Source organism: Orbicella faveolata, unplaced genomic scaffold (genome assembly GCF_042242905.1).
Source record: "Orbicella faveolata isolate gen_17 unplaced genomic scaffold, um_ofav_v1 contig_35, whole genome shotgun sequence".
In the NCBI taxonomy this organism is placed as follows: Eukaryota; Metazoa; Cnidaria; class Anthozoa; order Scleractinia; family Merulinidae; genus Orbicella; species Orbicella faveolata.
The window spans coordinates 27,908,774-27,933,856 of NW_028301564.1; the positions used below are offsets into that span (position 1 = coordinate 27,908,774).

At 39.8% G+C, this 25,083-nt stretch overlaps 6 protein-coding genes across 8 annotated transcripts in view; 3 read left to right on the forward strand and 3 right to left on the reverse strand.

Moving 5' to 3' along the window:
• LOC110046602 (TPR and ankyrin repeat-containing protein 1-like) overlaps positions 1-1,390 on the forward strand; it is a 30,961-nt gene extending 29,571 nt beyond the window's left edge. For both annotated transcript variants that reach the window (XM_089273727.1, XM_089273728.1), the window contains one exon: positions 651-1,390. In XM_089273727.1, coding sequence (XP_089129853.1) covers positions 651-859 — 209 coding nt within the window. In that variant the 3' untranslated portion in view covers positions 860-1,390. The remainder of the gene's footprint in view (positions 1-650) is intronic.
• Positions 1,391-4,196: 2,806 nt separating this feature from the next.
• On the reverse strand, positions 4,197-8,337 carry LOC110047122 (dynein axonemal assembly factor 6-like). 2 transcript variants are annotated; one of them, XM_020752864.2, is made up of 6 exons: positions 8,226-8,337; positions 8,064-8,142; positions 7,015-7,123; positions 6,243-6,339; positions 5,449-5,534; positions 4,197-4,830 (listed from the first exon to the last, which is right to left on the reverse strand). In XM_020752864.2, exons 1-6 carry the CDS (start codon positions 8,301-8,303, stop codon positions 4,704-4,706), a joined length of 576 nt encoding a protein of 191 aa, XP_020608523.1. In that variant the 5' UTR covers positions 8,304-8,337; the 3' UTR covers positions 4,197-4,703. The 2 variants fall into 2 exon arrangements, with proteins under 2 accessions (XP_020608523.1, XP_089129855.1); XM_089273729.1 differs by having other exon boundaries at positions 5,449-5,528; positions 6,237-6,339.
• Positions 8,338-10,190: 1,853 nt separating this feature from the next.
• LOC110046515 (uncharacterized) lies at positions 10,191-15,053 on the reverse strand. The gene is made up of 3 exons (XM_020752211.2): positions 13,951-15,053; positions 12,096-12,856; positions 10,191-11,369 (listed from the first exon to the last, which is right to left on the reverse strand). Exons 1-3 carry the CDS (start codon positions 14,264-14,266, stop codon positions 10,533-10,535), a joined length of 1,914 nt encoding a protein of 637 aa, XP_020607870.2. The 5' UTR covers positions 14,267-15,053; the 3' UTR covers positions 10,191-10,532.
• Positions 15,054-15,111: 58 nt separating this feature from the next.
• On the reverse strand, positions 15,112-16,458 carry LOC110046505 (uncharacterized). Its single transcript, XM_020752199.2, has one exon. It carries the CDS (start codon positions 16,329-16,331, stop codon positions 15,309-15,311), a length of 1,023 nt encoding a protein of 340 aa, XP_020607858.2. The 5' UTR covers positions 16,332-16,458; the 3' UTR covers positions 15,112-15,308.
• A 3,353-nt stretch (positions 16,459-19,811) lies between these two features.
• On the forward strand, positions 19,812-22,899 carry LOC110047195 (uncharacterized). The gene has a single exon (XM_020752946.2). It carries the CDS (start codon positions 21,021-21,023, stop codon positions 21,798-21,800), a length of 780 nt encoding a protein of 259 aa, XP_020608605.1. The 5' UTR covers positions 19,812-21,020; the 3' UTR covers positions 21,801-22,899.
• A 179-nt stretch (positions 22,900-23,078) lies between these two features.
• LOC110046629 (uncharacterized) lies at positions 23,079-24,617 on the forward strand. The gene has a single exon (XM_020752320.2). It carries the CDS (start codon positions 23,532-23,534, stop codon positions 24,486-24,488), a length of 957 nt encoding a protein of 318 aa, XP_020607979.2. The 5' UTR covers positions 23,079-23,531; the 3' UTR covers positions 24,489-24,617.
• Positions 24,618-25,083: the final 466 nt, after the last annotated feature.

A 25,083-nucleotide genomic window follows, 5' to 3' on the forward strand; every position in this document is an offset into this window, starting at 1 on the left:
TGAACTTAAAAATAGACTTAAATACCAGGGTGGTGGAAGGGGCACTATATATATATGGAAGCCGTTCAAAGTACTCGATTGCGAGCGGTCTCTACTCGTCAAAGAGAGCTTTATAGCGGAATACTGGTCAGGGTTTACGGAAATGGGGCCCGTTTCTCGAAGGTCCCGAAAAGTTTTCGCACCCGGAAAGCCAGAGCAAAAGCTCAATACCTTAACCCGAACCTAACCCTAACCGTAACCCTATAGAGCTGTTTTATTTACACATTCTTAGCATGAACAGAGGTTCCCTTCGCACAAGAAGTTTTAGGGGTATACACTTCTCCGTTTTTAGATACAGATAAGCTAAAAATGGCTTTACGGGCCCGAAAAGTTTCCGGGGCTTTCGAGAAACGGGCCCTTGGCCTTTGAATGACAGCGGGGCTGGAGGTGATATTGTTTTGATAAAGACCTCACTGTTTTGTTGTGTAAATCAAGTTGTTCTTATGCTAACTAGTTGGCATTTACATGAGAAAAGGAGAGAGGTCTGCATCAAAGCAAGGTCACCTCCAGCCTTGCTGGCAAGTCATAGACCAGGTGCTAAGCACAACTGTAAAATGGCCTATTGTTCGTCTAACAGATTTTCGCGTGTTTTTTCTGTTTCCTGTTCGTAGATCTTCAAAAGATGCGAGAAGCAGGTGTCATGGCGGAAAGACGGGACGAGTTTGAAGAGAACGAAGATTTCGGTGACGAGGAAGACATCTTGGACCTGCGCATGCCGAAAGACAGTGGAGCAAATCGAGGGACTGGGGCAAAGCAGACTGGGAAGAAGAGAAACCGAGGGAGACGGGGGCGAGACAAGACGCGGTTCAGACAGTCCTGAATTTACAGTTTCATTATTTATTGTTGCTGCTCTGTCTTAAGCGTTAGCAATTTTACTTTAGGTCGACGTGTATTACGTTCTTGTTAAGCCCGAGCCCATTTAAGACAGTTCAAAGAATTTTCAAGATCCGGGAATCGTTCCTGTGGGTCGTGCTATGTTACGAAGATCTTTAATTACATGTTTTGGTTGTTTAGTTCTAAGTTGCTGGAAATTCAACCAAGAACTTGAAATACTCTGGATGGGAAAGCCATGACTTTGTGCTACTTACAGACGTGGGATTCGTTTAGCTGTCATTGGACTTGCGTTCCAGGTTTATTTTTTTCCCTCGTAGCATCACCTGTCTCGATTGCTGTAAAGGCAAATGTTAATGTTTGGCAATTTGTCATATGATGGTTATCGGCATTTTTTTTAAGTTCGAGTTGGTTACATGGAGACTGTTATAGGAAGTGGTTTCTCCAGTGGACGCAATAGCGTTTGTCTGATTCAAGTTCTGTTGGCGAAGAAAACAAATAAAATTTAAGTTTACTTTCACTTTGCCATGTGCCATTCCTTACTGTGTGCAGTAGGAGCATAAAATTATGGCACCGAAAAATGGAAAAATTTGTCGTTAACTTACTTAATTTTTTTTTGGCATTTTTTTTTATTAATTTATTTGTTTTGTTTTAGTTTATTTTATTTTATTTTACCACAACTCTGCGATTTCTTCGTTATATTTGGATATTCCGTACTTTGTGGCAAGCCATGGATGATAGTTTCCGACAGTGAATGTGAAATACAGAAATTTCTTGTCTTCGTGGAAGGCTGGGGGGAAGCAGAGCTATAAACCTAAGCCACTTGGGCCTAAAAGGCTTCACCTTTCATGTCTCCGCCCTGACTTGTGTTAAGTTTTAAATTCATAGCAAAAAGAGGCACTTCCGCGTTCGATTCTGTAAGCCTAACGGCTTTGAGAACGGACTCGTGGAATATATTTCGCTTGCGACCCACGGGATGAAGAACACGTTTGATACGGTATCGACCGTGACATATCATTTGATAGGCCTGTATATTTTTATCATGCATGGAATCGCCTACATGCGCTACTATGGATGCTTGTCCAGTCTGAGAACAAGCACCCTTGTGGGATGTTTGGAGATATAACATCGGCCGAAATTTTAGGGGCTTACTGAAATCTTTGTCACCAGACCGCTCTCGGCTAGCTTCTTCCGCTCGATCCATTGTGGAACCTGTTGCAGTGCGACAACTCCAATCAAGGCCACCCAACAAAATTTTCCACAAATTTAACGAATAAAAAATTGTGGAAGTTAACAAGTTTTCCAACAAATTATCTATGTAATTAAGTTGTACATTGCAAAGGCAACAGATTTGTGTTCGTTTTGAATCATTTGTTGGAAAACTGTTTTTAACCTCCACAGTTTTTTATTCGTTAAATTTGTAGAAAATTTTGTCGGGCGGCCCTGGTTAGAGTAGCAGCACTGTAACATTGCAGCACCAGTATACATTTATTTAGAATCTACCTTATTAGTACTTGATTTCATTCGCGTGTACTATATTTCGGGATTGCGGTGAAGGAATATTTCGGGAAGTTTTAATTCTTTTTCCTTAGAAAAATCCAAGATCAGTGCAAAAACAAGGTGAATAATTTAAACGTCCATTTTGAAATGGGAAAGATTGCAGACAATCGCGCATTCCCAAGCTGGGTGGGAGAGTTTCGCGCGCTCCACTTGATGGGTGCTTGTTTTACTTTCACGTCCGGAGGCAATTGAGGTTGAGTCGACAAGTCGACTAAGTATTCTGTGCTACGTGAGCATGGGTAATAAACCTAAGATTCTGTGTTAAGAAATTCATTATTGTTTGGCAGCTGAAAGGTCATAAAACAGAGTAATGGAAGTAAATACAAGCTGTACTGTTGCAGTTGTCTGTATAGTATTTTGTGATTCGCAGAACTGCATAAATTGTCGCTTTTTCATTGCATTGGGGTAAGATGGACGTTACCTTTACCCGTAAGACAAATGAAAGCAGGGGAGTTTCAGTTTTGTTTTTAACTAGTTGGGAACATCTGAACAATCTGCACACATGCAGAATGGACGTGCACATCCATACCTGAATTGGCATAACCTGTTATGTGACTGTTTCATAACATGTAACACATCCCAGTTCCTCCCAACCCCTTCTCGTTTTGTTCTTTTTCCAGCTAATACTGGCTTATAAAACCAAAAAAAAAGAAACAAAATTGGAAAATGTTAGACCCCAGACCTGCCGGAAAATCAGCACCCCGCGTAAGATGGGTCTGCTAAATCTGCGAGCCAGCGAGCCATGCGAGCCACGGTGTGAGCCATGCGAGTCATGCGAGTCATGCGAGCCATTTATGCGAGTATTTTTTTTTCTTCAACTGGTCTGGGAGGTCGTCGACTTTTCGCCAAGAAACATAGATCTCGCGCCCGACTATCACTAACCTATCGCTATAAACCGCTCGCCCGCCATCTTGAAAGCGGAGATGACCCTGGGGACGAGTATAAACTGTACAACCTCGCTCCTAGGGTACTCTCTCTTTCCGGGCCTGGGAAATTAATTTTAAATAAAAATCTAGCTACAAAAGTGCCTACAATTGAAATATACCCAAAAGAAAATCCTAATCTCACTTCGGTTACCAGAACTATTGCTGGTGCGGCAAATATGAAAAATGCTCTAAACATCTGCACATCGTGCCAAGTCTTGCGTCATAGTAATGGCTACCCTGAGTGTGATGAATTTTTTTCTTTGTTTCATATTTTTGTTGTTTGGAGAAAATTTTGTGTATTCAAATCGCCCAGGATCCGCAAAAAATAAAAACGATGCGTCAAAAATTTATTAAGGTTCAGGACTAAAGTAAAGAAATTTTCTGAGAGAAACGTACGGCTCCACCGCCCCACCGCTACTCGAATGGGTAAGTGAATGATATACATTGGCACCTGTCATTCATTGATATCCACGTTGAAAATCATTTAAGGAAAAAGAGAGCAGTACTTCAGGGCAACTCCGTGTATTGGCGTCAAGAATGGTGAGTGAATCGCGTAATTTTAACAGGTTCGCTCTTTAGTGAATCGGAGTTACCAAAACTTTGTCGGTTGGCTGACTGCTGCATGTGGTTGTCCCTTCCCTTAGAATTTAATATTGCGATCTCATTCATCTTGTTCCGTTGCTCTTGTTCTTGTTCTCATGTGAATGTAAATGTAACAAATAAAAAATCTTAACATTTTTACTAGGGCTCGCATGACTCGCATGACTCGCATGGCTCGCATGGCTCGCCCTTTGGCTCGCATGGCTCGCTGGCTCGCAAGTTTATAAAACTCGCGTAAGATTCTTTGTGTACCTTCCATGTACTCCTTTCAGCAAAATTTATTAACAATGCCATTGCTCTACAACAACAAGAGACTGCAATCTCAGTCTTAAAATAAAAGAAAAGAGAGAGGTGTGGTAAGATGAGTTTCCACTGTATTATTATTTTGTATCTAAAAAATTGACTATTAAATAAATACAACAATGTTTAATACTGTGCTTTCCAAGGTTTCTCAATGGTAATGTCTTCAGTTGAGGTGACCGAGCTTTCATCTCTTCTGCATGAAGACATGTTGTGTACGTATAAATTTCTCGAACGATCTTGAGAGAACGTGGTACTTTGTACTTGTGTCCCAATTATAATTTAAAAGCACCATTTGGAAATAGCTCGTGATTGTTGAGAATTTTTGTTTCTTCAAATTCCAAGTTTATGAACAAAACTCTCTTTGTCCATTTTCTTTCCTCTTCCACACTTAAGTGAGATCTTGCAACAAATCCTGTAGACTGCATTATCTTTTAACGTGATGTATTACTGTGTTAGAAAGTCATATTCCCGCACAAGTCGCACTGTGACAGTTAAGAGTCCTTTGGATTTGTCCCACTGGGCCTTGCCATTTTTACTGTCCACTGGATGGGGGAGAAATAATCCAAGTTTGCTGAAATAGCAAGAAGGAGAATTGATCACATACGTGAGACATCTAAAAAATCATCATTGCAAGTACTTTCTGCACCATTTAGGTTGGAATTACTGAAAGGTTGTATTGGGGTGGGGTTGTCAGTTTACAACAAAAGGAGTTTGGGTTTGCAGTGGAAGAGCCTGAGAATCTTGTGAAGTCTCTCTTGATTGAAAATTTACCTAGAAAGCTAGAAATTCTTTCTGGACTCACATTTTTCAATACGCAGCCTCAAGCCTGTGGAGCAGGGTTTGATCAGTCAAAACTAGTTACAATGTTGCTCTATTTTGTACCTATCAATGGGGGGTGAATTTAATGGATTTACAGATGTAAAGCAACTACGCTTTAAGGGGAAAGAGTTGTCATCTAAAGGAATTTCACTTGAGCCTATTTGAAAACCACATGTCATGGTAGAATTTCTTTCAAAAATGAAATCAGTGCATCTAAAGAAGTTTGCCAAAGGAAAAAAATATTATATTTGGCTAAAACAACTAGAAAATTACAGCAAAAAAAAAACATTTCAAGACAATCATTGAACATTATCAATAATAGCTCATACAGCTGTAGCTGCATTAATTGCGATATGCTACATTAACTTACTACTTGGGAGTTCTGCAATCAAGAAAGGTATCGGACACATCTAAATTCACATCAGAGTACTCTGTGTCTGGAAGCTTTATCTTTATCTGAAGATAAGATTTCAAAACATTATTACCGTACATATTGTATAAAATGACAATAAACTACTGCTTGCTGCAAAACAGATAGAGGAAGTAGTCATTTTCTTTGGTTACCGTAATAAAAAATATAGCAATCATTAGCTTGGAAACTGAGTGCTGCTGAAGGTAGTAGAGAGCTTAAAGTAATGACAATGGTCAAGGAGGAAACCTACAAAAATTAATTTATATTAAATGATCTTCAAATTTCAAAGTTATCTACACTCTAGATCTGTTTAGAACACCCATTGGTCTAAAAGCCTAGTCAAACTAAATAAGTAATGCCAGTGATCAATTCCAAAAGGAAATATGAAAAATTGGCTGTTGTGGCTCACATTCCCAATTGAAAATATTTATTCTTCTAATCAATTCCTTTCCCCAAGTGGGGGATTGGGCCTCCATTGATCCCTTTTCTTTGCAACAGACGCAGAGCTGCAGCCCAGGATGTTAAACACATCACATTACGCTCTCTTTCTACAGTTCATATCCATGTTTCTTTCAATCGGCCTTGATTTCTTCTCCCGCTTGGTGTCCAAATCAGTGCCACGAGTGGGTTACAGTTTGTTGCCATTTGCAGAATATGGCCTATTCATCTCCACTGCCATCACCACAAAATATTTATTGATCACATTATTGATTTGTTAATCAAACTTTCAATAAAACTATTTTCACCCTTACCACCAAATCCTCACAGCTAGAAGAAGATGGATTTCTGCCTCTCATTTGCAGATACATGTCTTCTGAGGTTACAGCTTGTTTGAACACCAGTTCATACCTGGATTATGTATTAAGATTGAAATGAGAAACATCAACAAAATACTGGCTTGTGACCAGAATAAATTTCATATTTTTGTGAAAATAAAATGTGTCGTTTCAGAAAATATCCACACCCCTTCCCCAGAGGGTTATTTGGGGTTTTGAGCCCCCCTTCTCCATCCCTCTGGAAATTCCAGCTTTGGTTCATACTTTCCTTTAAAATTTTTGGCATTTGAGCCAGAAAAAAATAAGGGTGTCAAAATTCACAATATTCCTCTGTAAGTCACGTAACTGTTCACAAACAATTTCAAATGACAAAGCTAACCTGTGAAGTTACCCATGTCATCTTACATCAAAGGTAAAATTTTATTCCCCTGGTAATTTGTAGATGAATAAATTTCAGACCTTTTTCAAAAAGAACATAGAAGCATTGGTGAACTGACCTTAGGATTACATCTGATGTTGGCAGTGGCGCATCTAGGGGACGGGCCCAGCCCCCAGCCCCCAGCCCCGCCCCCCTTATTTTGGGTATAAGAAGAAGAAATGACAGAAGGAAGAAAAGCCGGCAGGGCAAGTAAAACAAAACCGGGCCCCCCTCTTAGCTCAAGGTCCGACTTCATACGTTGACAAACTGACACACTGGCAAAAGGACCGGTCACCATTAACCTATAGTCAAATTTGTGAGCTTACTTACTCTGGTGCAGGTCTTGGATCATGCTCATCCTCTCCATGCCCTCCCTCAGGAATGTCCTCTTCATTCCAGATATCACTGTTTTTAACTTGCTGGGAATTTGCAGGACCACCTAAGTTACCAAGTAATTTGAGTAAGCAGAGAAAAACAATTTATCACACAAACACCAACAATAATTCTTGCCTGAAGCTACAACTTACCAGTCAGGACAGGTCTTTTCATGCAAAGGGGCATACTCTTTGCAGTAAGACCTCACCCTCACTCCTGTCCCCCACGCCTTTAATGGGTGAAACCCATCCCTAACAATCTCATTGTTTCTCTTCAACAAAAGGGGGTTTTTTTACCCCCTTTGTACAAACCTCCCAAATACAGTGACATTGTACAATGTCAGAATTATTATTATCTTCAAAGGACCAAGTGCACAACACAATCCAATATGACCTTGTTCATACACCAAGTTTCATGCTTGGGGATTTTGAATGTTACCTAAGTTGTTGTTGACTTAGCCTTGTTAGGTTAACTGCTTCCATTAGTTTTACGTTGAGGGCACATTAATTATAAAAATGCACGCAAAAACAATAGGTGCTACAGGTTCATTGTATTGTCATTCAATGCGAAGCTAATAAAGGCGCGTTCCTTTGGGGTGATCTGGATCAGGATCAGTGATCCAAGATCACTCAAATTACGGTGCATCATAGCAGCCAAATCCATGATCAGAGTTTATTCATCAGTTCCTTTGATGCACCATGATCTGAGTGATCTTGGATCACTGATCCTGATCCAGATCACCCCAAAGGAACGCACCCTAAGTTACTGGGTTTTGTAATAACTATTTAGTCTAAGATGAGGTTTATTTCTGCTCTTATAAGCTTAGTTATAATCTACCAACCAACCCATTCGACCAAAATCCATCGCTCTCAAGGTAAGCTTGCAGATCACTCGCAGAGTCCGACTCAGGGTTTCGAGCTCTCAGGTGATTATTCAACTGAGGCTTTTATGGCAGGTAAACGTCGAAAATGAATAAAGAAATTATTATCTAACTTAAGACTTACTGGGTCTTTCTGTTTTCCTCGGCGGACCGATGTTACCAGGATTCGCAGCAGAGGATTTCTTCGCCGAGTAATTTTCGTCCTGTGCAATACCAACAATAACTAACTAAGCCTTTAACACTTTTCTTGGCTCATTTAATTTAGACAGTAATATTTGTTTCTTACATCAGAGCTCGAGTCGTCGTCTCCTGGAGGTTTTAAAAGTTCTGATAGAGCTTCTATCCCGCTTGGGTTGAACGCCATCTTGTTTACCTTGGTAACCGTGCCCTACTATCCCCTCCCGTCCTAGGTCAGATTTTCTCTCTGACCTCCCTAGATCGACTGAAAGTGTTCCTAAAGAAGACTAAGTTCAACCAGCAATTAAAAATCCTGGTTTTAATTACTGGTTAAAGTTTTTTAGAAAACATTAGAATCGATGACGCATATGAGTTATTCGCAAGGCGGGATTAGAACAACTTGTGGATGAACTTAAAAAGTTTTTTTTTGGATTGTTTATGGTCACTCTCGCAATCACGATCGCACGCTCAGTTGTTTTGCGTTCGCTCGTAGTCTACAAGAAAGAAAAAAAGCACAGAGGCCAATACGACCTAGTCAGCTTGACCAAGCAAGCTTTGTCAATAAAATATTTATTGAATGGTAAAAAGAACGCCTTATTTTTATGGGAAAGACGTAAGACAGCGGGAAATTAAAGAATAAAAAAGCAGAAACCGACACAACGTTGGATGGTTTGTTTTGAAGGTATACTGTATTTCGGCTGGCCAAACCAGCCTTCTTCAGGTACAATGAGAATTTTACATTTGGACGTGTTTTTAGGTAGCATATTTTCGTAATAGCGGAAATATGTAAAACTAAGTGACAGTGTAAATTAAAGATAATCATATGGTTGCGTTCGCAGAACGCAGTCCTAATCCAGACTTGAGTCGAGTTTCATGGGACGGTGGACCTTCGTCCGAAGTTGCGACACCGATTTGGCCGCCCCGCAGCAGGGGCGAAACGAATCACATCATCGCCAAACCATGCGCTGTACATTTCTTTCGAGTGCGGGTCTTTGTTTCGTTCAAGTGCGGGTTTTTGTGGACATTTACACTGTAATTTGGAAGCTGCAAGTAGTCAATTTTCTTTTCAAGTCTTTCTGACTGGATATCCTGAGCCTAAAAAATATCACTGTTAACATTTATCGATGCCTTAAGGAGGTATGTATGACTTCTGGTGCAAAAGTAGAGTTTGGCCCTGTTAGACGAAATCGCCCGTCGTCAGCAACCAACAACTGCGTTGACGAAGCTCAACTTCGGCTGTGTTATTTCGCTCCTCTGCCTGAGCTTTGTAGTCAGAAATCTAACTTGCTAAGTTGTGTGGCTCGGAAAGCGGCCGTGATTTGTTTTCAGAAATTTAACTCACCGAGTGGTGTAGTTCGAAAATTGGCCGTAATCTGTGGTCAGAAATCTATCTTGCCGAATTGTGTAGCTCGGAAAGCGGCCATCATTTGTGGTCAGAAATTTAACTTACCAAGTGGTGTTGTCCCAAAACTGGCCATGATTTGTGATCAGAAATGTAACTCACCGAGTGGCGTTGTTTGAAAACTGGCCATCATTTGTGGTCAGAAATTTAACTTACCAAGTGGTGTTGTTCCAAAACTGGCCATGATTTGTGATCAGAAATTTAACTCACCGAGTGGTGTTGTTCGAAAACTGGCCATCATTTGTGGTCAGAAATTTAACTTACCAAGTGGTGTTGTTCCAAAACTGGCCATGATTTGTGATCAGAAATTTAACTCACCGAGTGGTGTTGTTCGAAAACTGGCCATCATTTGTGGTCAGAAATTTAACTCACCAAGTGGTTTAGTTCGAATATTGGCCATGACTTCTGGTTGCAAATCTAATTATCTGAGTTATGTAGCTCGGCATTTAGCCATGATTTCTGGTCGCAAATCTAACCATGCGAGTTATGTAGCTCGGAATTTAGCAACGATTTTTCGTCATACGTCCGGATGATTTGTTACTGCAAGTCATACACGACTTCCCGTTAAGGCCTCGGTGAATAATTTTCTTTGCCTTGAATACGAAAAGGAATTAACATTGTGTGGGTGTAGTGCTAACTGTAATGCTGAAGAAGGCCAAGAAATAGAAATAATTGAAAAGAATAACTGTTTATCTGTAATTGCAAGGGATTTTACACAATGGAAGAGAATCCGGTCTGTTACAAGAGAAAATCAGAGAAGAACAAGAGATAGAGAACAAAATGAACATAATACATATTGTTTTGTTTAAGTTGTTGAATTATAGTTCAATGTGAACTATACAAATACTTTTGGAATTCAAACGACTTTCTCGTGTCGTGCAATTCAGAAGGTAAACGTGCTTGTAATTTCAAATCGGCCTCGCGCTGTTCGCTCGTCCGATTTTGAAATAACTTGCACGATTACTCCCTAGCTGGATGTACTCCACTCGGTCCTATTACTATTACAAAACTCTCTCAAGTAAAACATGTTATACGGTGATTTCCGCTGTCTGCAACTATTACGTGACCTCGACGGTTTACAGCCAATGCATACGGGGTATCTAGACATCCGGGACCCGAACCTAACCGTCCAAAACTACCAATGAAATTTCCTTGTGAGTCTATCACTTGAATTCGGTGATTCAAGCTATCGGCTACTAGAATATTTCCTGCATAATCCACTGCAAGTCCTCTGGGGTTCATCAACTGATTTTTCCCAACTCCGCTACGGCCAACAACAGTGAAAGATTTTCCATGCTCGTGGAAAATCTTAAGTTGATGGCTCTCGCATTCTGAGATAACAACGTCGTTGTTCTTGGTGATGGCCACTCCGCTTGGATACTGCAGGTACATTGAGCCACCGATGAAGCCCAAGAAATGGCCGTCAATGCGAAATTTCTGAATTCTGTGGTTCGGCCGGTCGGCTGCTAATATATTCCCCTCCCTGTCCAGCGCTAGTGCAGAAATCTCGGGTCTTGTATCTCTCTTGCTGTAAACAGGGAGAAAATTATGCGATAACGCCCCATCCGAACTGAAAACCTTGATTATCTGCGAGTCCGTTACTACGATATTTCCTCGTTTATTGACTGCAATGGCCACTGGACCTGTGCTACCAAATTCAATTGGTTCCCGAGAAAGTTCGCCAACAGCGTCAAACACTAGCACGCGGCAGTTATTGCGGTCAGTGGTATAAATAAGTCCATTGTGGCTCGCTACGCAGCATGGGAAGTCGAACTGGAGAGGAACAGAGCGCATGCCCAGAGATCCAAGAGAATAAGAGTTTTCCTCGAGAACTTCTGAATAGTTTAACCCCTGTTGAATAAACGAAGATAAACGCATGAATTTTGCTATCCCAGTTTCAAGCTGGAATATCAATTTTCATTACTGACTAGAATTTGGAGACACATCAAGACAATATCACAGTAGTTGATGATTTTCTGCAATCTCTTCACCTGATTGGTTGATGGTATATTGACATTGTGAGGAAAATTTAGTTCTAAAAAACCTGGGTTTTTTGTTTGTTTTTTTTCGATTAAAAATGTACCTTAACAAGTCTTATTTACATGAACTGTGTTTCTTATATTTTGAGCCATTAAGCCCCTTCCTTATTCCAGCCTACCCTGGGAGGAACTTCTCAGATTTTGGTCATGTGGAGTGAAGATCTAATTGAGAATTTTAAGATGCTGACCTGCATTCAGTGTAGCTTTGCTTTACGCACCACAGTTGAACATATTGACCTGTTAGAGCGGTGTCGAGAAGTAATTGGTTTGCATGAACTATACGCTACACGATTGGCTTAAAAAACTCGCGCCACTTTTTCATCCAATCAGAAGTAAAACCAAAACCAATCGTGACTCTCTGTCACTCGTTTTTCCACGTTTTGCGTCCGACTACATGTAATTACTTCGAGTTTTGATTGGTCCACAGTGACTGTTTTGTCTGTGTCCGTTGCGATTGGCTAAAGTGATTACCTTGGTTTTGGTTTTACGACACTCAATTGAAAACCGCTCAATAACTTGAATGCAATCAGCTACTCACCTTTGATTTGTGTTTCTCGGGGCTTTCCAGTCTCCAGAGAGGTATTTTGAAAGCTTTATTTGCGATTCCATTTTTTCTTGTTCGTTCAATTTCGTCTTGTGTTTCCTCGATTTGTTGCTGTAGATCGAACCAATCGAATTCATTTTGACGAATTTCTTGCTTTATTTTTCTAACATCTTCCATCGTTTCCAAAATACATTGATCAACATCTACTAGTTCGTTTGTCTTGAGGAACACAGCCTCACTACAGTGTCTCACTGCCTCGCGTTTGGCTAACAACTGTGTTCGAATGTCGTCCACAGACTTGACCGTTTTTTTCAGGGTTTCTTGTTTTTCGTCTCGTTGCTTACTCAGTGTCTCCAAAGTTTTGCTTGTTTTTTCGTTAGTGTGTTTATCAAATACAGTCTTCCTCTTATCAATCCTCCCGCTTTTCTTGGGAGCTTTATCCTTCGCTCCTAACATACTCTGCAGCTCCTTGAATTCTTTCTCTTGTGCGTGTAACATGGCTTCATTTTCTTGTGCTCTCTCCCCGACTACACTCTTTTCTTGTTCAGCCAGGTCTCTGTGCTCGTTAATGCTGTCGATAGCTTCTTGTCCAGCGATAATAATTTCCTTTTGTGAATCAAGCAGGGCGTGATTCTCTTCCAGAGTCTTCTTTAAGTCGTTTCCTCTCGCGGAACAGTTGGCTAATTCTTCCAGCTGTCTTCCCATCAATCGCTGAAGTGTGTTAATTCTTCGAGTGGTTAAGGTGTTGTTATCGCCTACGAACGCAAAAAGAGATACGCCAAAGTTAACACGCTTCTCAGTCACTGTTATTTTTCCTCAGGTCTTCTATTTTTACAACAAGTATTTTAACTACTACCACAACTAGGGACGTTGGCCTCATGGTTAAAGCGCTTAAAGCGGCCCAGGTTCGAGTCCTGGCCGGGGACATTATGTTGTGTCCTTGGGCAAGACAATTTACTCTAACAGTGCCTCTCTCCACCCAGGTAGATATATATAAATGGTTACCGGCGAACTTACTTTTGGCTGCAATGGACTAGCATCCCATCCAGGGGGGAGTAGAAATACTCCTAGTGGCTTCATGCTACTGAAACCGGAGATAAGCGCCGGCCTGATGGGCTACTTAGCTCGTTTGCAGACTTTACAACAAGGGGTAAGCCTCGTTCAAGATGCTCTTATTGTAACCCTTCTAAATAACTCTGAAGAGTCAGAATTTTCATCGTATCTCCCTTTTCTTTTTATTCTGGTCTCCAAATGAGCAGCCAGTACGAGAGCTCGAAACTAAACTTGCGCATAAAATATTCACAAACTTGCGATGAATCCGGCATTTCACGACCGTACATCTTCTGATCTCTTCAACTTGACATTTCATGAATTATTTTCAGTGCAAACTCATCTTCAGTTTTGCTTTAACTGATAGTACCTACATATGGAAATTTCCCAAATGCCTTTTCTTTTTTACTATTCAATTCCAAAATTCCCTCCATCAAATTTTCTTGCTACGTTCAGCAAAGTCTTCGTTTAGTCATAATCATACATGACATATCATTTTTTGTTAGCAGTTGTTATGTCAGTTGAGAGGAAAAATTATGAAAAAGTAAACAACTTAATGAGAACCGTGAAGCACTAGGTTTAATACAAATCACGTCGTTCGCCTTGCATTTGGGCAAGAGAAATAAAGCATAAAGTACGCATTACGCGCCATTCCGCACTCTGTCAAACTCGTGTAAGTAGAGTCTGTAAAGCGTATCAGTTGGCACTTCATTACACTTGAGATACGCGACAGTTCACAGTTAAGTTTAAAGTTTATCAACAAATATAACGATCTTAATTAAAATCATTTTCTAATTACCTTCCTTGGACTTGCCATTCATCACATGTACAGCTTGTTTGTATTCATCCAGTAATTCAATAAGTGCAAATAACTCACAGTCTTGTAGAAGTTTTCGTAGGAAAGACAGCTTTTTCTCGCTAACTAATCCACGGTCTTGAAGAATATGCATTATATCGAAGCCGCCTTTCAGTCTGCTGAGAAGTTCTTTGTTGACATGCCCGCGAAGCTGTACTTTAATCTTCCTTATGTTTTCGCGGCTGAGCTGACTAGAAATTGTTCCCATCAGAATATTAAACGGTGAAATCTGTTTGCGCTCTTGCAAGACGAACGCCATTGCTAAAATCTTGATGGCGCGAAGTCAATAACTATTGTATTAACTGTAAAGTGTGTATCACACTCGTGTTTCAGCAGTTGCTATAGGATTATGAAGTTTGTTTACCTGGGCAGTTTATTTTCCAATTGATTCAAAAGTGATCAAGTGCAGCTTTTGTTAACGGTTAATTAATTTGCCAAAGTTAATCCATGGCATTTTACAAGAGAGACCGAACAAACAGATAGTGAACAAAAGCAACTAGTTTTGTGATTGGTCCGTGCTTTTGCAATACGCGTCTTTGACTTTTTCATTTCTTCACAAGAACTAGTTTAGAAATCTAGATACAATACCCGTTGTTTAAAGAAAAACGAATCAAAGAAGCCGAGAAACTGCATTAACTATAAATTGCTATCAATGATTTGTTTTTTCACCATTGCCTTTTGCTCAAAATATACCTCATTTGAAAGTTTTTTCTCAACTTCTAACTATCAGTATTGTAAATAAATGAACAGTTAACGGCTAGATGATCAACGAAAAACAGAGTAGATGAAAAATGAAGCATAAGAGAGAGACGAGTATTTTCTTCCAATCACATCGAGGATAATCGGCACGCAATCACTAGAAAAAACGAGCTCTGAGTGTAAACGAGACTTAACGTTTAATCTCCTTGCCATCAAGGATGCGTCAATTAAAACTAGGTATTAATAGTACTGATCTGATCGAGTGGCAGAGAGCACCCATGCCAACGGTGTCAATTTAGCGTATGCTAACTGTATCACACTTTAACGTGAAATATTGCGCGTTTGCAGGGTATTTGATCATGTAGAGATGAATAGCGCGGTTAACGAGGTAATTAAAGGTAAGTCCAAAGCAAAGTTCTACTTTTAATAAGAAGTGACATATTCTGTCTTTCTAATGCACAATTCATCAAATACATTAGAATTTAAAGAAGTACTGGACAATAAACAAATAAACACCTTTAACTGTTAACAGCACTCCATGCACACTATCTCCTATTGTTTGTTTACTCTGCACAAGGCGGTGCGAAACTATTTTCGCCTCATCACGTCCAGGCATTCAGTGGCACCTTTGTATTAATCACATTAACGCTTCTTTCGTTACCACTTCCATGTTTTGCCAAGCCAGCTGAATCTTTTGTGTTATAAGAACCTACTGATCGGCTCCTCGATCTGACTTCGTTGGCGTTCACGTCCTGTTTACTTTGGGCGACCGCCGCCATAACAACTGAATTTTCCACCTCATTACTGTTTTCGGCCGGCTGGTATCCCGGTGTCCAGGGAACCAACTCCAAAGGCTCGATACGTTGGAGAAAATTCTTCACAGCTTGCCTTTGAAGATACAGCTCTTTTTCTCTTACTCGACGAAAGTACTCTAAGTCAATTTCAACATTGGTCGGTCGACGTAGTTTTTGACCACTGTGTTTTTCACGCGAGGTATTGCTTTGCACCACACTAAACTCCGGGACTTTGTAGTAAGATGTCCTCGCTGGAGCACTTCGCGCTCGATTTAATCTTTGAGTGACAGTTTTCAACTTTCTCTCCCATATCTTGTTCCTCTTTTCTAGTGCTGTCATCGGCCTTGGTGGCAAATCATGTCTCTCAGAGGGATAATCTGAATCTGTTTCACCATATGACGTGTTATGGCTTATCCGAGGGGGTTCGCATGATTTAGCTCTCCTAAATTTCGGTAACGGAGGTTTTGGGCTTGCGCTTAAGCAGCGAAGCTGTCTCAGAGAGATCCTTTCTTCACCAATATCGTTATTTTGACCGTGCAGCTTCCTCGACTCTATCGCACGTTTGTGATTAATATCCAAAGTTTCTTTCACTTCATCGTGGTTCTTCGCAATTTCCACGCTCAAAGAGAGTTTGCGTTGAAATCGATGTACAACAAGTCGTTGATCAGAGGAGATTCTCGCAACTCTTTGCTGTTCCTGTTTATTTAAACAATCTAGTTCCTTCTTGAGTTGAATCTCTTCTTTCCAGTTGGCCGAGTGAACTTTCTGAGACTTTTCTGAGCTGCCCGGCCCAGACTTTTGCCTGTCGATGTAACTCGCAAATTGAATCATCTTTCAGTGCACAATGGTTCAATCACAGCTCTGATAAAATGAATATTCTCAGCCATTCAACCTTCGCAACAGCAGTATGTTTAGCGTAGACATTCGTAAACTGTATGTCAACGGGTCAGAAATTCAGAACAAAGGCTGAAAGACCCTAATTAGCATTACTTCAGAGGTACTAAATCATCTGAACACAATTTTGAAAAATACAATTCGTTTATTGTTATAACTGTCATTCTAAATAGTAACTAGGCTAATACGTTTTGGCATTTTAATTCCAGTGCAGTGGCCAGCAGCTGTTGTTTGCTATTACAGTAAATAACCTCTGTCTTTGATTCGACCTAATTTGAATACCAACTGATTGACTTCCTCACTAAAGTCGTCGTTGTTCGTTGTCTTAAAACACGTATTACTCCCGTTTCATTTCACGAAACAAGCTAGAACTTTCAACATTTCAGACTTCAAAAATTCAAGCAGCGTTGGTTAAGCCGTTTGTCTATAACAAGAAGGCTATAATTGTACAATATTAGATTGCTTTTAGTGTTTGTTATTTCTGCCATGATTGCCAAGATGACGAAATATATAACAGAGCCGGTCAAAGTCGTCAAAGGACCGCTCTGGGAATTTTTCTTTCTTCCGTCTAGTCTAGACGTTGTTTTAGCTTTGTATTTCTCAATCACGACCTAGACAACTTTTAATTTCACTTCATGCATGGTCGAGGAAAGCTCCGACTCTACCCAGGGATAACATTTTCGTTTGTTTCTGAGTTCGCTGTTACCGTGGTTACTGCATTTCTATTTGCATCTTCCAGTCAGACGTTCCTATATCGTCAGCCTGAGACAATATCCTCCATAAACACTGAAATAAAACTTGATTGACTAAACATAAACATGACGAGTCAATTCCATAATTCTGAGCATAGCAACGGGTTGTCAAAGACCAGGTTACCAAGCACAGTTTAACTTGGGAGTCGCGAATTTTTGTCCCCATAGCTTCCGTGTCTTTTGGTCGAGTCGAGTTAGTCAGATTTGCGACGAGTAGAGCTGGGAACGAGAATGGGAGTCGCGCCATTCGATCGAGACAATGAGAGCGCGCTTTGCCATTTAACCAAACATAAAAACCCCGGAAAGCGCCATTTCTAGGACAATCATCGCCTCTTAAGGGGGTCTTATACTCTCAGATATACATTTTTCTCCAGAAAACCATTTTTTTGGAACATGGAGATTCAACATCCCTGTCCATTTGTAAATCGTATTTTGAAACGATTTTCCTCTAATTACTCCTGAATTTACGTGTAAATTAAGAAATTTGAACACTTTTAGCTATATTTCAACATAGCAACACCCATAGCAACCATTGTTTACAGTCTAAAAGTACTCACAAAATGGATTCAGTTCAATACATTTTAATGATACTTTACACAAACGCTTTAAAGATGTGTAGTTATGAGAATTTTGCATCATGGTCCTGAACATTATTTCTTCTACCATCTTATACGCTCCTTATACTTGGATAACATTTCTATGACTGGTGTGTATTCGGGTGTTCAATGAAACATTTATGTAAAACCTTTAAATATACCCCTCCCCATGCCCCTAACCTCCCCACCCCCCCCCCCCCCCTAGTTCACAGGTCTAATTTGGGCTCTCGGAGACCGAAGTAAAACTTTAAAGCCTTATTTCTCAAAATGACCAAATAGACAGATCATCAATATCTCGCACACGATATCTCCACTGGGTTTTAACCGAATGTTGTCAAATTTTCAACATTGATGAAGGACACAATTATCTAGGTCTTAAACCTCCAAAATTTGCAATTTATGAAATTTTTTCCTGTTATTTAGTTAATATAGTTAATATTAGTTAATATTAATACACGTTTTCAACATTTCACGAGAAAAACCCCCTCAAAACACTGTTTTCTGAGGTTTGTCTCCTGGACAACTTGCTTATGGACAGGATGAACTTAATTCCATACTTCTCGAACCATTCATTATTACGTTATCGTGTTTATAATGAACACCACTTTTTAACACTAAGGAGCTAGTTATTCATTAACTATCATGACACGTGAGCTGGAAAAGCTCATTTTTGAAGTCAGAGTGCAAAGTCCTTTAACGTGATACCAAAACTGTTCCACAGAGTTGTTTTGCAAAAAAAAAAAAATTTTAGGTATAAGACCACCTTAAGCCGCTTTAAAATATGACACTGCGACATATAAGCACAAGTATAAAGGTAGTGAATACGCCCGCAGCAAAAGCATAAGCACAAGCAAGCGGTAGTGAGGAGGCGCACAACACAAGCACAATAAACTTTTTAGTTCTTCCTGTGCTTGTGCTTCAGTGTCAAGTGAGTACGCGCTGCTTATTCATATCATATATTCATATCATCATATATTTATATTACTTTTATTCATATTTTTTTTACATTTTTTCGATTTTTTATTATCCTATTGACATGTTTTACACGGCCCCATAAGCTATATTAGCTTTAAAACCCACCGTGTTCAAATAAAAGATGATGATGTTGTTGTTGTTACGTTGTTGTTGTTCTTGCTGTAAACTCCGCCATCTTGTTTTACTGTATCGAAGAGGTATGGAGCCCAAATAGGACAATCATCCCAATGTTAAGCCCACATGCTTATTATATATGCTTGTGTTGGAGTGGTGTGGGCGTCCTCGCCACCGTTCGTTGAAAACTAGGCTTTACGCTGTATCTCCTTTACTGAGGACAACAAAATAAACATGCAGTTTAGAAATGATAAAAAAAAACTCATATTGAATATTTTAAACTAGCACAATGTAAATTGTGGAAGTAAGAAAAATAATAAAAAGGCTGCGTAAGCTGCAAGCCTGCAGCCACAAAAAAAGTTCAACACAGTGCCTTGTTACCGCAAAAAATTAGCCATTACGTTAACCGCAAAAAAAGTTGCTTTGTTATATTATCGTTAACAGGTTCTTGCGAAGTATTTTCACGAGCGAATTCAAGCAACTAAACTAGAAATAAGTTCAAATTCTGTCATTGAAAACAACATGGGAGGAGTAACATCGCAAACATCGTCTGCTTTTTCAGAATAAAATTAAAGAGGATGTTTATACCTAGACATTGAAAAGAGAAAGTAAATCCTCACTGGAAAATTAGAATATGTTAACCAATGTTTTTTTAAAATTGAATAATTGCATGAAAAACAAAGCTCATATGTTTCCTAAAGCAAAGCAGGTGCAGCTAGAAACATTTTTTTTTTTCAAGCAGGGCCCTCAATTCTATCACAACAGAAAAAAAATTCACCTCCATTGATCCACGGCGATTCAATATTGCCGTTTTTTACAATTTGCCACAATTATTAGTTAGGAGCAATTTCCTCCCGAGGCAATTCAGCTATGATCCACCTCAATGAGGCCACAACTGAAACATAATAAATATCTATTGATGGCAAAAAATGAGAAAATGCTTAATATATCTTTTCGCTTTCTTCCGTTTAGTTCTTTTATTGCGTTACCTTAGCTGTCTCCCGGTTAATAAACCGATAATCTCTTTAAGACAAACGCTCTCGCAAGATAATCTTTTTTAATTCGAAAAGTCCTGAGACATATAAACAAATTTTGCTATGGCCTTGTCTTAATTAAAATGATTTTCAATGTGTAACTTGGAAAGCCAATTTTAATTTAAATTGAAAGCGATCTGTCAATCCGTGACTTGAGGAAGCCATTTCTCAGAACTGAAATATTTTTGTGAACGAATAGCTGAAGACGCTTTTATTTTTATTCCTTTTTTTTTTTCCTTTTCTTTTTTTTTGTGAATTTCTTCGCCTGTCAGATATTGTAGCCATTTACAAAGTGGACAGTGGAAAACAATTACAGCGAACAATGCCAGTAAGATGACAGAACAGCCTTCTGGTGCAAACATTTGCTCAACGAACTCGAAAACAATTTGTCGTATGTTGTTGTTCAGTTGCCAGACTCCAAAATTACGGACAGTTCGTGTATTAATCCGCCATAGTAGCTGTAACTAAAAAGATAATATACCTGACAACTGAGGACATCCGTCGTGTTTTACACAAGATTTGAGAGGAAAATTTTAATCCAGAAATCGAAACAAATACTGACGTCAGTTTTTTCTATTGATACCGGCCAGCAAGTCCTCGCGCTGCTTTTACTCGATTCCATCAGTTTCGTTTGCGTAGCGATTGCTGTGGTTGGAATAATCTAGCTACACTGAGAAGTCACAAGAACTTCAATAGAAAAGATGCGCACCATACTTGTGTGTCTGTAGTTAACTGAAGCTATTACGAAATCTGCGTGGGAAATCCTTTCTGTCTATTCGCGCTGTAAAGCTCTGCAAGAGAAATCATTTCATCGACGCTGGAGAGATGGTGTTTTGGACTGAGAATTGGAATAAAATTGTTTGTAAGTGAATCAAGAGTACGCGAAATTCATGCTTCATGTGGTCCAGTGGCTTTCTGGCAACAATATTTTGAGGATTTCTGTGATAAACTGCAGTTAAACAAGCCTGGCGAGTCTCGCTGACAAATAAATATTGATTGCCTTTTAAACCAGGCGATTCGGCTTAAGTAATCGGCACGTTGCGGGTGGCACAGCGAGAAGACAATATTGAACGCGGGTAGCATTTCACTAAATTAACTTGGAAACTGAAATACTGGAATATACTCTGTAGAGAGATTAAAGGAAGGCAGTCAACAATGACAGAAGACGATCAGTTCTCTGTCTCAGAGCCTTCGAGCTTCAGTGAACATAGTGTAAACTACAACTCGGCAATTCAAAAAACGAAGAGGAAAGTTCAATTTTCAGATCCACTGGAACATTGGAGAGAATTTGACAAAGAAACCGGCGAGATGTACGAACTAAACGATTCAAAAAACACGCACGAGGAAAGCATGAAACAACAATTAGAAAATACAGTAACATGCGACAAAGATCAAGACACTGATAGTGGTCAGGAAAAACTCGACTGCAAGGGTGCCGCGAAAACGCAAAGCATTACAGAGGTTATCCAAGCTTTTCAAAAACGACAGTACAGAAGAACAGACGTATCGAAACAGACGCAAGAAAAACCTCGGCGAGATCTCGACGCTGTAATAAAAAAGAACGCAAAATCGTCGTCAAGCTCTTTACACACAAAGCAGCTGAAACATAGTCGTTTGCTTTGCAATATGTCAACTTGCTCTAAATTGGCAACAGACGGAGAGTTTTTGTTAAATCTTCGTAAAGAGCCTTCGCTTATCCAAAGCTACTGCACATATTCATTTTCGAGTTCGATGGGAATGTTGACGGGCTTTAAAGTGTCCCCACTGCCGTTGGTTTCCACAAGTCGTAAGTTATACGACGAAAGATTGCTCCCAAGGACTGTAGTTACCAGCGTGGAAAGAAAATATCCTTCAATAAGGACTGCAAAATACGACAGCGGATTGCCACCAGTCGGACAGCTGTCAACGCCACATATTGTACAACTCTTTGACTGATTGATTTCTAGACATTTATACATCTTACCTGCATGGAATTAGAGTCTGGACGAAGGTGTTGGAATCACAATTTATTAACCAGTTAGACTTCGACAATTTTCCATGCATCTGACTGACTGACTGACTGACTGACTGACTGACTGACTGGCCTGCTGACTGACTGACTGACCTGCTAACTGACAGACAGGCTAACTGATTGACCTGCTGACTGACTGACTGACTGCCTGACTGTCCTGCTGACTGACTGACTGACCTACTCTCTGACGGACTGACTGACTGACCTACTCTCTGACTGTCTGACTGATTGACTGAATGTCTGACTGACTGACTGTCTAACTGACCTGCTGACTGACTGGCTGACTGACTACCTGACTGCCTGGTTGCCTGACTCACTGACTGACTGGCTGGCTGACTGACTTTTCCCGCCATTTGCTTACTAGTCCGCAGGGTTTCTCCGATGCAAGCTATGATTCTTTTGCGATTCGACACAGGATTCAGAGTTCAAGGTTTAAATGCACTGATTTAAATCTGTCTATGTGTTGAATCAGCTTAATTTGCAAAAAAAAAAAAATTGCAGAGCATGCCAGTGGACGTGGCGGGATCATTAGTTCCACGCGGGATTTCACCCGTTACATATCTATCCTTTCCCGCGAAAAACAAAATTTTTTGGAGTCTTACGATGCTGTTACATTCCATGGCATCCAAGGAAGTATTAGATTTAGAGCCAGTTTACCGATGATAGACAATTACAGCTTAAATTCAAAGAACATCTATGTCTGGTCATTGGTGTCACGCGGGATTTCACCCGTTACAATTTATCCCTTCCCGCAAAAATAAAATTGTTTTGAGTCTTGTGAGTGACTTGTGATGCTGTTACAATCCATGGCATCATCCACGAAAGACGAAGTTACAGTATACTATCTACAACCAATTTGTCGATGATAGACAATTACCACTTAACTTCAAAGAACATCTTGTCTGTGACTTGTTGATAAGTACAAGACTGTCATTTGAAGTCACGAGAAATGTTAATTTGGCGTTACCTAGATGAACCATGAAATTTTTATGCGAAAAACAATAAATGCCAATTTCCATATGAGAGAGTAAAGTGTATTCACTTCGTGTACCGGATCTTTTGTTACGTGGATGATTCCATTTAAACAAATCAAATATTAGGGTCGCCTCTCTTGACCTCGCAGACTTAGCTCTTTGTTCCTTTTGCCAATGAGAGACTCTGCTTCACAATTACCAATCAATCATTCGTGATTAACGCACGTTCTTTCCAGCTTGGATAAATACGTATAGCTTGTGTGTTTACGTTGCTATCGATTCCCGAAACTGCATCAAGCTGGAATGCTTTATAGACAAGCGAGCCGAGCCGCTTAGAGTAATTTGGAGTCGGTTGAAAAACATTTGAGGATGATCAGTTTAAGTGGATCGTGCCGTTTGTAACATGGAAATGGTTTAAGTTAATCTTCACGCAACCATAGTGAACATGATAATGTTCTGAATATGTTGATGTACAGATCCATTAGAGCAAAACAATTCAAGACAAAAGAGATAAATTGAAAGAAGCGAAGCAATTAGCTCATTTTATTACATCAGTAGGAGTCAGTCCACAGTGCTAAAACACTCAAGTTCGAAGAACACTTGATTGGTCTTTGATTAGTATCACTGATACAATCTAAACATTTCAAGGAGTTCAAAACTGTATCACGAACATTCAGTCCTATGAAGAATCATCGACGCAAGCGGAGAAAGAAAGGCAAGGCCTTGCAAGCACATGCGAAAGAAACCTTATCCGAAGCCACCGAAATTAATCCGCTGAAAGAGGAGGTCAGAGAAATGAAACCAAGCAACCTGCAATTCAATTTCGTGTGTGCGGATCATTACAGTTTATACGAGAGAACTTCGGTAAGAGAAGAGACGAGGAAAGAAGGTGCAAATTCTGAGCTTGTGTTGGGGAACGGAAGAGAAGAAACAAAGCGAGTGCTGAAAGGTGAACCAAAATCTGCTTTACCGCCACTGAAAGAAAGAACACAAAGAAGGAAGCAGTTGACCTTTGCGGGAAACGGACGTGCTTGTGAGCACTCGATACTCGAGGAAGGCAGAAATGTGGCAGAAAATAGTCAAAATATTGCTCCAACCTGCTCTGAGAGTCAAAATAAATTAGCAAGTCTATCGTTTGTAGGGATCTATGATTTAGATGACATGGGTAAAACCGAAACGAATAAGAAAGATAAACTAAATAGCATTTTGAAATCAGGCAAGCAAGGAGATGGAATAAGTTTTGAAGAAATTGCCGAAGTAGTAGAGGAACCCTCCGAAAGCACAAAACGTTACGTTATTCAAACGTTAACTCTTGAGGGACAAAGTCCCTTAAGTAGAACAACTTTATTTCAAGATAAATTGCTACTTCCTGGTATCAAGGAAAAGGCTCTATCGACACGTCCACATAAAATCTTCCATGACGAATATAAAACGTCTAAAAGACGGCAAAGACGGCACAGGGAAAGCGAGAACAGGCTTCCCAACATAGTTCAAAGTGTTAACAGAACTCCCAGGATTAGCCCCAGAAGCTACAGAGGAAAATTACGAGCGCGTGATAATTCTTTTGAACAAGTTTATTTCGAGAGGAATCTTCCCCGCCTGCCGCTCATAGTGAACGGGAGAATGTCACATTCGTGATTATCACCTAAACATGTACACCGAAGTATGGCCAAGTATGTTTTGTTAGTCTTTTATCTCCAATTTCTCTTCCGTAAACTACTAACACGGTTTCAACTGATGTAATAAAGTTGTGAAATCTTTTGTAAACTGCTGTGGTAACTTTCAACATGCACATGTCATGTTCTTGATTTGCAGCGAGATTAATACTTGCTAACACTCCTCAGTAAAATTTCGTGTTTACTGGATCAACACTTTCCCTCGAAAACGAACTCTATTAATCTTTTTCTTTTCAACTTGGCTATGCATTCTAATACAACACAATTCTTTTCAACCAATATTTTGACTCCATCAATGGAGTGAAAGCTTTTTAAGCACTGTAATCACTACCCTAACTGAAATATAACATTTCTGTCGTCCTAATTGATTTGATTTTCAAAATTAGTTTATTTTACCACCATTACGCGGAACAAATTGAAATCTAGATAGTGACGTCAAACAATTGTTGTATACACGTACATCAGGTCTTTTAAGATGGATATCCGGATTAACAGAGTACATTTTGTCGTCAGCATACAATGCAAATCACTCCAGCGAACACTCAAGACTTTACTTA

Bases quoted from the DNA above. Each gene is read 5' to 3' on its own strand.
- LOC110047195 (XM_020752946.2), top strand. From the start codon at position 21,021: ATGACAGAAGACGATCAGTTCTCTGTCTCAGAGCCTTCGAGCTTCAGT.
- LOC110046505 (XM_020752199.2), bottom strand. From the start codon at position 16,331: ATGATTCAATTTGCGAGTTACATCGACAGGCAAAAGTCTGGGCCGGGC.
- LOC110046629 (XM_020752320.2), top strand. From the start codon at position 23,532: ATGAAGAATCATCGACGCAAGCGGAGAAAGAAAGGCAAGGCCTTGCAA.
- LOC110047122 (XM_020752864.2), bottom strand. From the start codon at position 8,303: ATGGCGTTCAACCCAAGCGGGATAGAAGCTCTATCAGAACTTTTAAAA. The intron at 6,340-7,014 runs GTAAGTAAGCTC...TACATAATCCAG, and splicing joins GATCCAAGACCTGCACCAGA to GTATGAACTGGTGTTCAAAC. The intron at 4,831-5,448 runs GTAAGTTAATGT...TTGCTATTTCAG, and splicing joins GATTGCAGAACTCCCAAGTA to CAAACTTGGATTATTTCTCC.
- LOC110046515 (XM_020752211.2), bottom strand. From the start codon at position 14,266: ATGGCGTTCGTCTTGCAAGAGCGCAAACAGATTTCACCGTTTAATATT. The intron at 12,857-13,950 runs GTAATTAGAAAA...TTGCGTTCGTAG, and splicing joins GAATGGCAAGTCCAAGGAAG to GCGATAACAACACCTTAACC. The intron at 11,370-12,095 runs GTGAGTAGCTGA...TTTATTCAACAG, and splicing joins CCGAGAAACACAAATCAAAG to GGGTTAAACTATTCAGAAGT.